Source organism: Prosopis cineraria, unplaced genomic scaffold, assembly GCF_029017545.1.
Source record: "Prosopis cineraria cultivar Desert tree isolate PC_DT_omini unplaced genomic scaffold, ASM2901754v1 PC13, whole genome shotgun sequence".
Classification (NCBI taxonomy): Eukaryota; Viridiplantae; Streptophyta; class Magnoliopsida; order Fabales; family Fabaceae; genus Prosopis; species Prosopis cineraria.
Genome location: NW_026555344.1, coordinates 38,652,090 through 38,665,851, shown reverse-complemented (window position 1 = coordinate 38,665,851; position 13,762 = coordinate 38,652,090). Strand labels below are relative to the sequence as shown.

At 30.5% G+C, this 13,762-nt stretch overlaps 1 protein-coding gene across 2 annotated transcripts; it reads right to left on the bottom strand.

Annotated features, from left to right (window-relative positions):
- Positions 1–4,651: 4,651 nt before the first annotated feature.
- Positions 4,652–9,949, bottom strand: LOC129290832 (uncharacterized). Of its 2 annotated transcripts, none has more exons than XM_054927849.1 (9): positions 9,793–9,949; positions 9,005–9,580; positions 8,817–8,906; positions 8,620–8,733; positions 6,279–6,289; positions 5,806–5,869; positions 5,605–5,718; positions 5,424–5,515; positions 4,652–4,914 (listed from the first exon to the last, which is right to left on the bottom strand). In XM_054927849.1, the coding sequence occupies exons 2-9, from the start codon at positions 9,128–9,130 to the stop codon at positions 4,806–4,808; spliced, it is 720 nt and encodes a 239-aa protein (XP_054783824.1). In that variant the 5' UTR covers positions 9,131–9,580; positions 9,793–9,949; the 3' UTR covers positions 4,652–4,805. The 2 variants fall into 2 exon arrangements, with proteins under 2 accessions (XP_054783824.1, XP_054783825.1); XM_054927850.1 differs by having other exon boundaries at positions 6,279–6,283.
- Between the last annotated feature and the right edge of the window lie 3,813 nt (positions 9,950–13,762).

Sequence of the window (13,762 nt, the reverse complement as noted above, 5' to 3'; positions counted from 1 at the left end):
TTGGATATATATATATATATACACATATTTATTTGTGTTACAAAGATAAATAATTAATTAATACACAAATATATAAAATAGATTTTCTCCCAATTACCTCAACCTTTGAGAGGTCAAAAATTACCACTCAAATTACAACAATTCCAAAGCTTAATTGGTGCTTAATGACAATTAATCTACATTTAAATCACATCACAATGTGTCAATAATATTATTAACATAATTTTCACTCATATTCCAACACTTAAGTATTTATTGTATTTTATTTTATTTTTTAAGACCTTAGTCTTAACCTCTTGAGTTTTAAAATTTAATTTCATATATTTGAATCTATCTACTTAGTTTAATAGCCTCATTAACAATAATTTTATTGAAATTTGGCTAAAATTATCATTCAAACAATTTTCTAACATCAAAATTTCTATTTTTATTTCAAAAATTTGCACATAAAAATATTCAAAAATTGTAAACTTAGTTTCAAGCCTAAAATCATTATTTTATAGCATAATAATTTATTTTTCATCCAAAATAATCATTTAAATATCAACAAATCAATTTATATTTTTAGATTTAATAAAAAATCTACCTATAGAGATTTAGGGATAAACTCAAAGGCTTCAAATTTTAATTCTATCAACAAAACAATACTCTAGAATATGTATTATATTACCAACAACCTCAATAGCCATATTTATTTATTAAAAATTCATCCCTATTTCAAACTTTAAATTTTTCATAACTCCAAATTTTGAAACTTAAGAGAAAATATTGTTAAAAAATTTAAAATACTTACCTAATTTTAAAATGTTTAAAATATTATTTAAAATATTCTATTATGAAGCTCCATCTCTTAATTAGTCCCGTCGCTGGCGTTAACCGCGCTCACTCTCGCTCTTTCTTTGTTTGCATATGCAGAAATGAAAAGAAAGAAGAAGGGAAATGAAAAGGCAGGAGGTGTGTGTTGGTTTTAAAAAACAAAATGTGGGTCCCACGTCTCACGCCTCTCTCTCTTTTCCTTAAATCACACGCACGCGCACACGTTTTTTCCATTCGTTCCCTCCTTATTTTCTTTCTTTGTTTTTTTTTAAACATATACCAAACACACATACATACAAAATCTGTCCCATTGAATAAACAAAACTGAATCAAAATCAAAAATTAAACTAAATTGAATTAAATTTTATTTATTTAATTTAGTTTATTTGGTTTTTAGTTCAATTCAGCTTTCTTTTAAGAAAAGTTTCGGTTGATCGGTTTAATTTAATTTAAAAATTTTAAAATCAAATCAACCCAACCGATCAAATTATCCATATTTTTCTTTTAATATTTTAAAAAATGTGAATAAATTCTTATCTAGATAAGTAAGAAACATCTTTCTACTACTTGCGGTAGTAGCATTTTTTTTGTTTAATGTGATGTTTTAATTTTTTATTTCTATAATTTAATTTTTAGTGCAATAGTATTTAATCTTATTAATTTTCTCATAAATTATGGTATAAAAATTATTATTTTTTTATTAGGCCTTCAACATCAAGGGAAAAAATTAGATAAAAGAATATATGAGTAATTAGACTTTATAAACCCAAATCAAAGCCTATGAATCAAATAAAGCGATCGAATCAAACCATTAAAATTCAATTCAATTTTAATTTAGTTTGGTTATATATTTCGATTCGATTTGATTTAAATTTTTTATATAATTTGGTCAATCGATTTTAGAGAAATTTAAATCGAACCGACCGAATAGATCGAATGCTCACCCCCTTCTTATTTTTTTATTTTATATCCCATTTCTTTTTAATAATAATAATAATAATAATAATAATAATAATTATTATTATTATTATTATTATTATATTTCTATTTTCTAAAAAAATCATAACTTAAGATTTGGATTTTATTCTAGATTAGATTCAAATAATAATTCCCTAACTAAATTATTTCTCTCTAAACATTTCTCCAAAATTACACATTTTTCTTTAATTAGCTTAATTAATTTTGAATTAAATTTTGGGATGTTGCGTAACATGGATGGAATCTAGAAAAGCTAAAGAAAAATCAAATATGAAAAATCTGAGGGGGAAAATCTCAGATAGAAGAATGAAGAAAGTATAGGAGGAGCAAAGGAGAACAGCGCAAAAGTAGAACCCATGGTGAGAATGGCAAAAGATATAATTTTATAAGATTCACTTATTTTTAACAAGATAATGCTACATTTGTTTTTAAAATATTGATGTCATTTGATTTTGCTTTTATTTTATATTTGATAAAAAAATTATAAGAATTATTACTAATAAATTTTATCAAGCACTGCAACAAAGATTCTAAAATATATTGAATACTACTCCCTCCATTGAAAAATATAAAGCATTTTTAACCTAATTTTACCCCCAATAAACTAGTTACCTACTTTCAAACTAACCTTATTTTTTTATATTTATCCTTATTGAATACCCTAAAATAAATATAAAGTCACTATCAATAAGGGCACATTTGAAGAAAAAAAAGCAATGATTACATCTCGAAAGACTAAAAATGTCTTGCATTTTTTAACATCCAACTCCTTAAAAAATGCTTTACATTTTTTAACAGAGAGAATATGTATTTGATATCTAATATAAAATTACTTATCCAAAAATTAAGATGTTATAATTAATATATGTTTTTCTAAAAAAATTATTTTTTTCTATAATAATCAAACTATTACTCACTCTGTTAAAAAATATAAGGTATTTTTTTGAGGAGTTGGATGTTAAAAATGTAAGAAATTTTTAGTCTTTCGAGATGTAATCATTGCCTTTTTTTAAAAGTGCCTAATAAATTTATATTTATTGTAAGATGTTTAATAGTGATAAATATGAAAATATAAGGTTAGTTAAAAAATAAGTAACTACTTTATTGGGAGATGAGATTCTATTAAAAATATCTTATATTTTTGAATGAAAGGAGTAAAATTTATTATATAAATGGTTTTTACTATTATATACTTAGCTATCATCAACATAAAGAATTTGTGATAATTTAGTATCATTATTGTATTGATATATTTATTTACTATAATTAACAATTAAAAGAATTAAATAGTAAATTCAGTAAACAAGTAAAATTATTTTTTTAAAATTAAATAGAACTTTAAATTTTAAGGATACATTTAAATCATTCAATGTTTATGGGAAAAATAAAATTTTTGCCAATTTAATAACAATTTATAATGAAAAAATTAGATAAAATAATTAATTATTCTTATATCACACAAAATCCATGAGCAAAACTTAAAAAAATAAAGTTATATATATTTTTATATATTTTCAAAATTAAATATAAATATATACATTAAAATATTTAAATTATTTTAGTGATGTATATACATTCAGTTTTGATTCGATTACTATATATGTTTTATCATTTTAGCCTCACTAATATAATTTCCTTCGCTTGCTTCAGCCAGATTAACGTAGTTCAAATATTTATAAAGAGATAATTGACAATTACTAAACCAATGCTTTAGTTTCGATCTAGATACAGGATTGTCATTCGGCTTGCTTCCATGTTTATTGATTGTCAATTATATAACGGGATTCACATTTCACAATTTGCTTTTATGGATTCATATTTCATAAATAAACGTGCCAAATGCCTGCCTTTTCCTCTGTGAAAGATGTAACCTTACCAATTAATCTGAATCAGCCAGTTCAAGAACCCCACGCCAACAAATGTGAATTGCGGAGATGATAAAATAAGAATCGACAAAACTCCAACCCAACCTTTTATGACATTTTCCACCCTCTTTTATTTTAATCTATTAATTTTATAACGTATATTTCTTATTGAGTTCTTCCCACCATAATTAAATTAAAGAAAAAAAAATTCCTAAGAAATATTTCTACATCCATTATTGACTATCTCGCATAAAATAAAATCTATGCAGTAATTTTTATTTTGCAATATGTTACCTTATGCATATCTTAAAATATAAATAGTTTTTTTTTAAAATTCTCACCTCTTATAAATTAAAATATACTCCCTCCTTAAAAAATGTAAAACTTTTTTAACCGAATCTCACTCTCTAATAAAATAATTGCCTACTTTCAAACTAATCATATCTTTTCATATTTATTCCTATTAAACACCCTCTAATAAATATAAAATTACTATCAATAGAAACACTTTTGAAAAAAAGACAATGATTACACCTTAAAAAACTAAAATAACTTACATTTTTGAACATCCAACTCTTCAAAAAATAACTTATATTTTTTAACGAAAGGAGTATGCGCATATATATATATATTTCTTCTAATTATATATTTATAAAATTGAATATAAAAATAAATGTTAAAATATTTATATTATATCAATGACATATATAGATTTAATTTTCCTTTTATTATTATATATATTTTATCATTTTGGCCTCTTAAAATTTTTTTTGACTACGCCCCTGCATGCACTATCCCAAGAAAAATAAGATACATACTATAATAAACTATATACTATAATTTATATCATAATATCAACAATATTTGTTTTAAATATATTGAAATATTTTTAATTCTATGATACTATAAAACACACACACACACACACACACACACACACTGGGAAAGGCGGGGTGCGTTTCATCTAATGAGGAAGAACTAGAGGAACCGTGTTGGAAGATGAGACAAAGACTTTCATATATTTTAAAAAATAAAAATATAATTGTCACTGTCAAGAGTTCAGACTCCGGGGGACAGGAATGAGGTACGGGGCGCTTTTCAGAGGACGGCGGCAAAGGTGAACCTTTCCCCAAATGCAATCACTGATTAAAAAAAAAAAAGAGGGAGGGCCACCTGGCAGCGCCTACGCTCAGGAGTATCTCCAACGCTGCTTGCCACGTTTTCAATCTCACGCGCCATCCTCCCCGGCCTCCTCCTGCACAGCATCGTAACACAGTTACTCCAACTTTTCTTATTTCATTTCCTTCTCCTCACTACACTCCCCTCCTCTTCTGTTTAATGATATTACAGCCCACCAACCACAGTAAGACATATCTAAGTTCATCATACCATCACCCATTTCCCTTGTATATACATTTTCAAACCTCACCATCTTTATATTGGAGCTTCCTTCTCTTACCCTCTACCCTTCCCCTTATAATGCTATCAATGTCTTAATAAACCCATGCGTCCACTCATCCAATCTTATTTTGTTTCTTGTTAATTACCTACAAAGATGCATAGACTCGAGTAACACAAGAATTAGCAAGCCACTCAACTCTATGCATCCTATTTTACTTTTCAGGGTTTAAAGGCCTGCATGCATCTTAAAATTATTTAAAAATATTCTGTTTTCCTGGCAAAAATTTTACTCTCAATTATCAGTGCCGTGAGTCTAAATACTGAGCACAAACAGCGTAGGAAAAGTGTGTTTGAGAGCAGCACCTTAGGCCTTGCGCTGCATTACTCTGCATCCAGCCGTTTTCCATTGCGACATCGGCGTTTCCTGATGAAACCTCATTTTGGTTCCTGGATTCCTGTATCAAATTCAGACCATTACCACAACACTCAAAGACTCTCTTCAACAAATCAACATTGTTTATATTAATTGGATTTGGTCACTTACAGCTTCCTCGGACCAACGACTTCCCTCTCCTTCATTACTTTGCGGACGTTCCCGCTCTGATATGCTTACTCTGCTCTCCCCTGAAGCTTCTCCAATGCTTGGGGAATGTTGCGTCTGTCTTAAAGTAATGACACTTGTTCACTCATAACCAGACAAGTAAATCAATCACTTGAATATTTATATTTGGATTTCATCACTTACAGCTTCAACAGATATACGAGTTCCCTCTTCGTTATTTTGCTGATTGTTCCTAGGAACTTCTGCAAGAGCATAAAGTTGGAGTAGCAGACATGAGAATGTTACGATGGATGTGCGGACATACACGTAAAGATAAAATTCGAAATGAATACGTACACGAAAAAATGAGGGTGGCACCTATTGAGGAAAAAATGATAGAAAATCGGTTGAGATGATTTGGGCATGTACAAAGAAGACTAAGAGAGGCACCAGTGAGAAGAGTGGAACATATAACTTTGAGTCCGATTGAGAGAGGTAGAGGAAGGCCTAAGAGAATACTCTTGGAAGTTGTTGAACGCAATCTCTTAATTAATAATATTCCTAAAAGCTTGATAAATGATAGAGCACAATGACATCTTACAATCCATGTAGCCGACCCCACCTAGTGGAATAAAGACTTGTTGTTGTTGTTGTTGTTGTTCCTAAGAACTTCTGCAGGATCCTGGGTTTGCAAATAGGAAAATCGACAAGTATAAACACATCAGAATAAAAAACAGAATATATGTATATAACATGAGAAACAAGCTGCGTGGAAAGCAAATGAATATGTATATCTATCTATGTCTATATAAATATATCTAAGGAAGAAGCAGTTCAGTTGAAACGTCTCACGCCACGCAAGCGATAGTGAAGTAAAACAAATATACACACAATCTCATACATACATATTGTTCATGCTGAACAACAAATACCAGACGTGCCAAAGACGTTGAGTCTCAATTAATAACAAAAAGATCCCGAGCTCCCTTACCACAGATCACTCGAATGTAAAGATACATAAAGTTTTAGTAGAACAAGTATTTGATTTTTATTTAAATACGAGAAGTTACAAGTCTAAATTGAAAGCACAACTAACTGATAAAACTAAAAGCTAAAAGGCATAAAAATGCGAGTCTTTGATTGAGTGTTAATTGCTTTCTTTTGTGTCTCTGTCTTCTATTTATAATGTCAGAGTGGTGGTAGCCTCTCCCTTAAGACCTAACACTTTTTGCCAAAAAATAAGAGATTTCATGAAACTTATGGCACGATCTTTATTCTGTGCTTTCCATTTAGGTAATTAGCCTGTTTCATCAAGATACTTGGGCACAAAGTTCGTAGATTTCAGCATTACTTGAGATCGTGACTTTTCGTGCCAACGGTTCAATGTTTGTAGCTGACGGGCTTTCAACATGTTTATTCCATCGTGGCCTCTTATTGAGCTTCGAGACCGGCCCCTTTATTCATATTGGGCTTGACTTTTCAGTTATTCAACTCAACTAGTCATGTGACCTATTTGAACGACGTTTCATATTTTAGCCCAAACACATACATACATATATATCAATAAGAAGAAAGCCCGTGTGGGTGGTTTATATATATATATATATATATTCCCATGTGGATAAGAAAGAAAGTAGGAGAATCTTACTTAAACTAACAGATACTTCTATCTAGCAAGAGAGGGATCATCCAACCACTTATCTCAATAATTCAAAGATTTTCTTGAACATATTTAGAGCCTGCGGAAGCTTCATGAAAATTGAGAGCAAGATTATTGAGAAACTTTTCACAAATTAATTATTCTTTTCTACTCCTTAATTATCTTTATAAATTCCTTTATGATTTATATTTATAATTAAGGATTTTAAAACAATATTTATTGTTATTTTTATCGGGTGTTTCTAATTTACCCAATTGGAATAAGAATATAGACATGAATAACTAAACTAAAAATAGATTTAGAAATTTATGGCTACTCAAAATTGTAGTTTCATGATTAGATTAGGACTTTAATTAGATTTCAAAAGAATATAATTAAAATACCTTAAGAATAATTGTCACTATGTTAATCATATATAGAGTCAATTCAAAGGGTGGTAGTAATTAATAATCGAGTGAATCATGAACCCCAACCTTCTATTGATTGAAAAATCTCCATATTATTATAAGTAAATTTTTTTTACTTGTTAATTTTTGCCCATTTAATTCTCAATTGAAATAATTTTCTCTTATCTCTTGTTATTTTACTAAATTAAAATAAATCGAATAGGCAAAATCTTTGCACTTGAATACTTTGATATACTTTATTACGATCCTGTCCACTTGCATAAGCAACCAGGAAGAAAGCTTAGCAGGTAGGCCATATAGGGCCGAAAAGCTATCCATGAAATCAAAGGAAGGAAAGATTAGCAGGTCTTGTAAGATCAATGATGAACGCTAAAGCATGTCCAGATCTAAAGAAACATGAATAAAAGCTAACTTCCAGCCATAGCTGAATTTGAAACTCGAGATATTTGTGGGGTGTGGGGTTGCTTCTAAGCTCTCTTTCTTGCTCTCTTGATGGTGTATATGTTACGTGGGAGAGATTTCCAATTGCAACTAAATGACCTTTTTTTTTTTATCAAGCAACTAAATGAGCTTAGAGACCCCTTTTATAAATGCCAAAGACTGCTTCTTTAAAGAAGTATGATGAGTGGCCATGGTAGCTATATATATAGGAAGGTCTCACTATGGTGAAAATCCATTTAGTTGTTAGATTCACCACCCAAAAATTGAGGAAACGGCCGGGAGGTATGAACAAGGGCCACATTTTAAGGAAAATTACTTGACGTAACGAGTCGAAATTTATGACAAGACTCATATATAGGAAGGCTTCTACTCTCGTATCTCTCTCCCTCCTCTCTATTTCTATATCTATTTGCGATAATCCTCTCGCATCGGTAACTGTGTGTGTTACACGAGAGACTAGACAAGTATATCTGTGAAATGAACATATTCATACTGGATTTGGTCACTTACAGATTGAACAGACGAAGGAGTTTCCTCTTCTTCATTTGTTTGCTGATTGTCCCAATCTCGTATAATTGGCATGCTTCCCTCTACAGGTTCTCCAATGCTTAGGGAATGAGGCGTCTGTAAGTAATAACACTTGTTCACTCATTACCAGACAAGTAAATCAATCACATGAATATTTATATTTGGATTTCATCACTTACATGTTCATCAGCAGAGAAACGACTTTCCTCTTCGTCAGTATGCTGACTGCTCGCAGGAACATCTGCCGCCGCCCCTGCGGGATGTTGGGTCTGCAAATAGGAAAATCCACAAGTATAAATACATGTCAGTTAAGTTCGAGTAACAATTTTCATGTCAGGTTCAATTTCTTCAGCATTTTGCTGCAAACCTCATTAATATGATGATAGCCAATAGATTCGGGGAAGTAGTAGCGAAGAAAAATGACGACCGAGCTGAAAGCTATAGCAGTGGCTGAGAAAGCCAATTTGATCTTGGCAAGTTGTGAGGTAAACATTGACAGGAAAAAACCGGAGAACCCTGTTTCGATTCAAAGCTCATTCTCCGCTGACATGGACAGCGACACCAAGCCAAAACAACCATACGAGATAATGCTCAACGCATCTGATTTTCCAAGAAGAAGTTTATCATGCGTTACGGAGATCAAACAGATGATACCAAAAAATGGAGCTACCACAAGGCCTCGGAGTCCTTCTTGAACTTTAATTCTCTTGGCCCGCCAGGTGAGGAGCCACAGAAATAAAACGACCACTACATAAACAAGAAGACCCGCAGAACCCAACTTTCCAAATGACATTTTGTAGGTGGAGCTGAGACCAAAACAAACCAGGCCAATCATGGCTGACACAAGTCCCACAACTTTCCAAATCACGGACTCATTTCGGACCAGTATCTGAATCAGACCTCTCATTCTGTTCTTTTCCAGGAATCAGAAACAGCCTGCTGCCTACAGTTATCAAAAAAAAAAAAAAAAACAGGCAAGCTAAACTCAGCTAAATCATAATAGAGAATCGAAAAAGGGAAAAAAAGATCAGCAGTGTTTAATTCCTCAAGAACAAGGATTCGTATTCCAAAAGCAGAGTAGAACCGTTATTGCACTAAGATTTCTGTTATAGGCCAGAAAAGTAAAAACAATCAAAGAACCGCGATTGCACTAACCTCAATCAGATCCCCGAACCCACACTTTGGCAGAAGCGGCGCAACCACAAGAGGATCGGAAGAAGCTAGGTTTTTGGGATATTGGGTTTCTTTTCTTCAATCTTTCATCCCTTGCCACCGTGTAACGTGTGCTTCCATTTCCCCCACTTGAGAGAAACTGTGTAGCGTGAAAATCAGTTTACTTTTTGACCCTCGTGGCAAAAAGCCTCAAGCATGCCAGCATGCTTTTGTAGACTGTACATTACTATGTAAATGATCTTTGCTTTATCAATGCAATTAAAAATGTAATGGTGAATTGGTGATTGAACGTGAATCTTCAAGTAATTAATACTTCCCAAGCCACTTATGTAAGGCGTTCAAAATGAAGCAGTTTCTATGTTATTTTTACGTATGTCTCTCACGTGTGCATGGCCGAATTTCTGTCTTCGTAATTCGTATAGGACAGCAACCAAGAAATGATTTTTTTTTTGGTAGAAATAAATGATTTTGTTTCTTCTTTCCGAACTATTTCTTCACGTTGTCTTGTTCACTGGATTGTAAAGATAAATTGGGCAGAAGCAGGAAAAAATAGTTAAGCCCACAAACAAGGGTATGATTGCAGTTTTGGACTTTTAGTTAGGTCTTCGAAGCATTGGTGTTTGAATTTGATCGACCGTTTGTAGAGACATTATTAGTGCTGCTCATAAGCTAGCTAGGAAAGCCCATTTTGAGAAGAGTTGTTTTTGCATTTTTGATCATCCACCATGTTAAACTTACGTAGGGGATGGATGAAGATTGATTTGAACTCTCTTGTAGTTTGTTTGTCTCCTTTAGGTTTTCTTTTATGAATGGTATTCAGTTTTATTCCAAAAAAAAAAAAATTGATTGACCCAAAGGACATATTCAAGTGAATAGAAAATGCTAGAATGATTTGCCGTGGCCTTTGTATTCCAAAAAAAAAACCAAAAAATGCTAGAATGGAGACACACGGAGGCTTCTATATCAGAAAATATCTCCCCATAAAATACTTTATACCACATATATTTCCTTTCCGCGCTGTGTTATTAGTTAATTTTTTATTTGTAATTTTTATTGCATTTATACTTTAATGTTTTTAATGTTTTAATATTGATTTTTTTTTGAGAAAGCTAGAAATATTTTCTATTTTATGCTTTACACCATAAAGCATGTTAAAATATAATAGGATAAATAATTAAATATTCAATCAAAATCATTATTTTTGGGCAGTTCTTATTCTAATATATTTTTAATTTAAAGAGAAATAATAAAATTTGTAAAAATTGGATAAATAATTAAAAAATTCAATTACAAGGCTCCAACACAAAAACTGATAGAACCAAGTGGAGGAAAAAAAATGAGGTCCCCGTCTTGTGATGTTGAGTACTCACAATACATATATGTGTACATATCTTTTCAGGGGGCAAAACACGCCAAACTCCCCTAGGAGGGGGGAAAAACCACAGCAGGGCAGTGTAAAAATTCAGTCATCCTGTCTAATTCATTACAACCCTAGCAAGTCCTATCCTATTTAATCCAGTAAAAAAATTGATCTAAAAGATTAAAGAGATTAAAAAGACCAAACTAATTTCTCAGGTTGGACAGAACAGGAGACCAAGCTTTCAAATCACTTAATCCAATCTGATCTTATAAAATTATTTTAATATGATTTTAATTATTTTTAATATATTTGAATAGTTTGAAATTTTAGTTAGTGTTTTCTTCATTCAAATTTCACCATTCTATTTTATATAATTTTAATTTTAATTTAGTTTGCTACTAAATTATTACTGTAATATGTATTAGACATATTGCTTAAGTTTGTAGGATTTGAATCACGTGTATTGTTATTGAAATATTTTTTATTATTATCTCAATATATCAATCAGCCTATCCCAACAAATGAAAATGACCAGAATCAGGTATTCAAGCATAAATTGCCCTCCAGATTACTAGCATTTCTCATGTTATCTTTAATTTATGGTTGTCCTCCCACACAACTTAAATGAATTGATATTGTTCTTCCACACATCTACAGTTTTCTACACCTAGGAGTTCATTCTCTGCATGACTTCATCTATCATGTCTACCCCATCTGAATTGTATGGATCAAAGAAAAACACGTACCATATAAGGATTGATGATGTCTATCCCATCTGAATTGTATGGATCAAAGAAAAACACGTACTATATAAGGATTGATGATGAAGGAGACCAAGCAACTCTTGTGATTCAGAATCTGAATGAACTAAAGGGGAAGAAGAGGCTGAGTGATCCTTCATCAACTGTTGAAGAAAATAATGTGGGAATTGGCGCCATGTCTACTCCAAACTTTAGCTCCACCAAGAATCGTCGATTCATCATGAAAGAAAAGTGAATCTCCCAACCATCTATCAACCTAGATATGCAATTTCATCTTATTTAGTTTACAATCCTTCTGTTTCTTTACCATCATTTTGGGGTGATTTTGTAAGGCATATTTTGTTAGGACCTCTTTGTCTGAAGACTCTCTGAAATTTCTCATTGGTGCAATGTTTTTTAAATGCGTTTTAAATCCTCAATAATTATTCATTAAAATAGTTTGTCTATCAAATTGTAACCGTACAAATCTAACATGATTCTTCAAAGTTTGTCAAGTCTGGTTTAAAAAATTGACCCGAATGAAAGGAGTTGTACAAATCAGAAAAACGAAACGTCGGTGAACTTTGTGATCATCAACATAAAAAAGTTTTCTCTCAAAAACAAAATTAAAGAATAAACTGAACAATATATTGAAAAAATGAATCAGCTTATATGTAAGATATTTATCTATTTTTTCTAACTCAATCATGTATGATAGAATCATTAAATATTTGACCTTTTCAAAGAATAAAGATAAGATGTGTATAAATAAAATATCCAAAAAGAAGGACAATAATTGAATAGAGGAATTTTTAAAAATTTAGCCATTTTAGATATGTCGATATCAATGACATCAATAATATTTGTTTTAAACTTTTTAATGCACGAAAAACTGTTTAGTTGAAAAAGAAAAAAAAAATTAACCAATAAGGACTGTTCTATTATTCATGCAAGACATTTTATATCATAAAGATCTTATAGTAAAGAAAACAGACTAATGAAAAATCAAAATAGATGATCTCATAATAAAATTGTCTGACCAATAAGAATGGACTAATAGATCGACCAATCGGCTTCAAGAGTTTTCCCTAGGGATCCAATCTAGGATTAATTATTCAAAATAATCCATTTCAAGTTTTCAACGGAACTGTACATTTTGACTCCTATCTTGCTAGGCTTCCCTACTGTCATTATCATGGCAACGAACAAGATTTGTTAGCGCGAAGTATGCAAGAGAAGAATGCATTTTAGTTGACACTTTTTTTTAATATGTATTAACAATTTATTGATATTAATATAATATATTTATTTTTTTCTGCCTATATTTAATTTTTAGGATTGATTAATTAGATGTCCTAAGCAAGGGAAACATATATTATTTATAATTTTATTAAAATAACAATATGAAATTTAGAAATATTGAAATATTAAAAGAGAACTAAAATTTTATTTATAATTAAAAAGAAATAATTATTGAAATAACTAATAGTAGAAGGATACTCATGAATTTAGAGAAATTAATTAGCTATGAATTTAAGAAATTTTACTTTTGAATTAATGAAAAATCAATTGTAAATAAATATATATAATCTCATAAATTTATGCATATTTCACTTGCGAATTTCAGAATAATCACTTAATTATGAATTTTTTAAAAATGAAATTATAAAAAGTTAATTTTAAATAAATAGATAATATTGTGAATTTATGCACTGTGACTTGTAATTTAAGAATAATTACTTATGAATTTATTTATTTATTTATTTTGTCAAAAAGAGAGCCAATCACAAATAAAAGGAGACTGCCAGAACCCCCACCTTCCAAATGTCATTTTGGAGGTGGGGCTGCGACA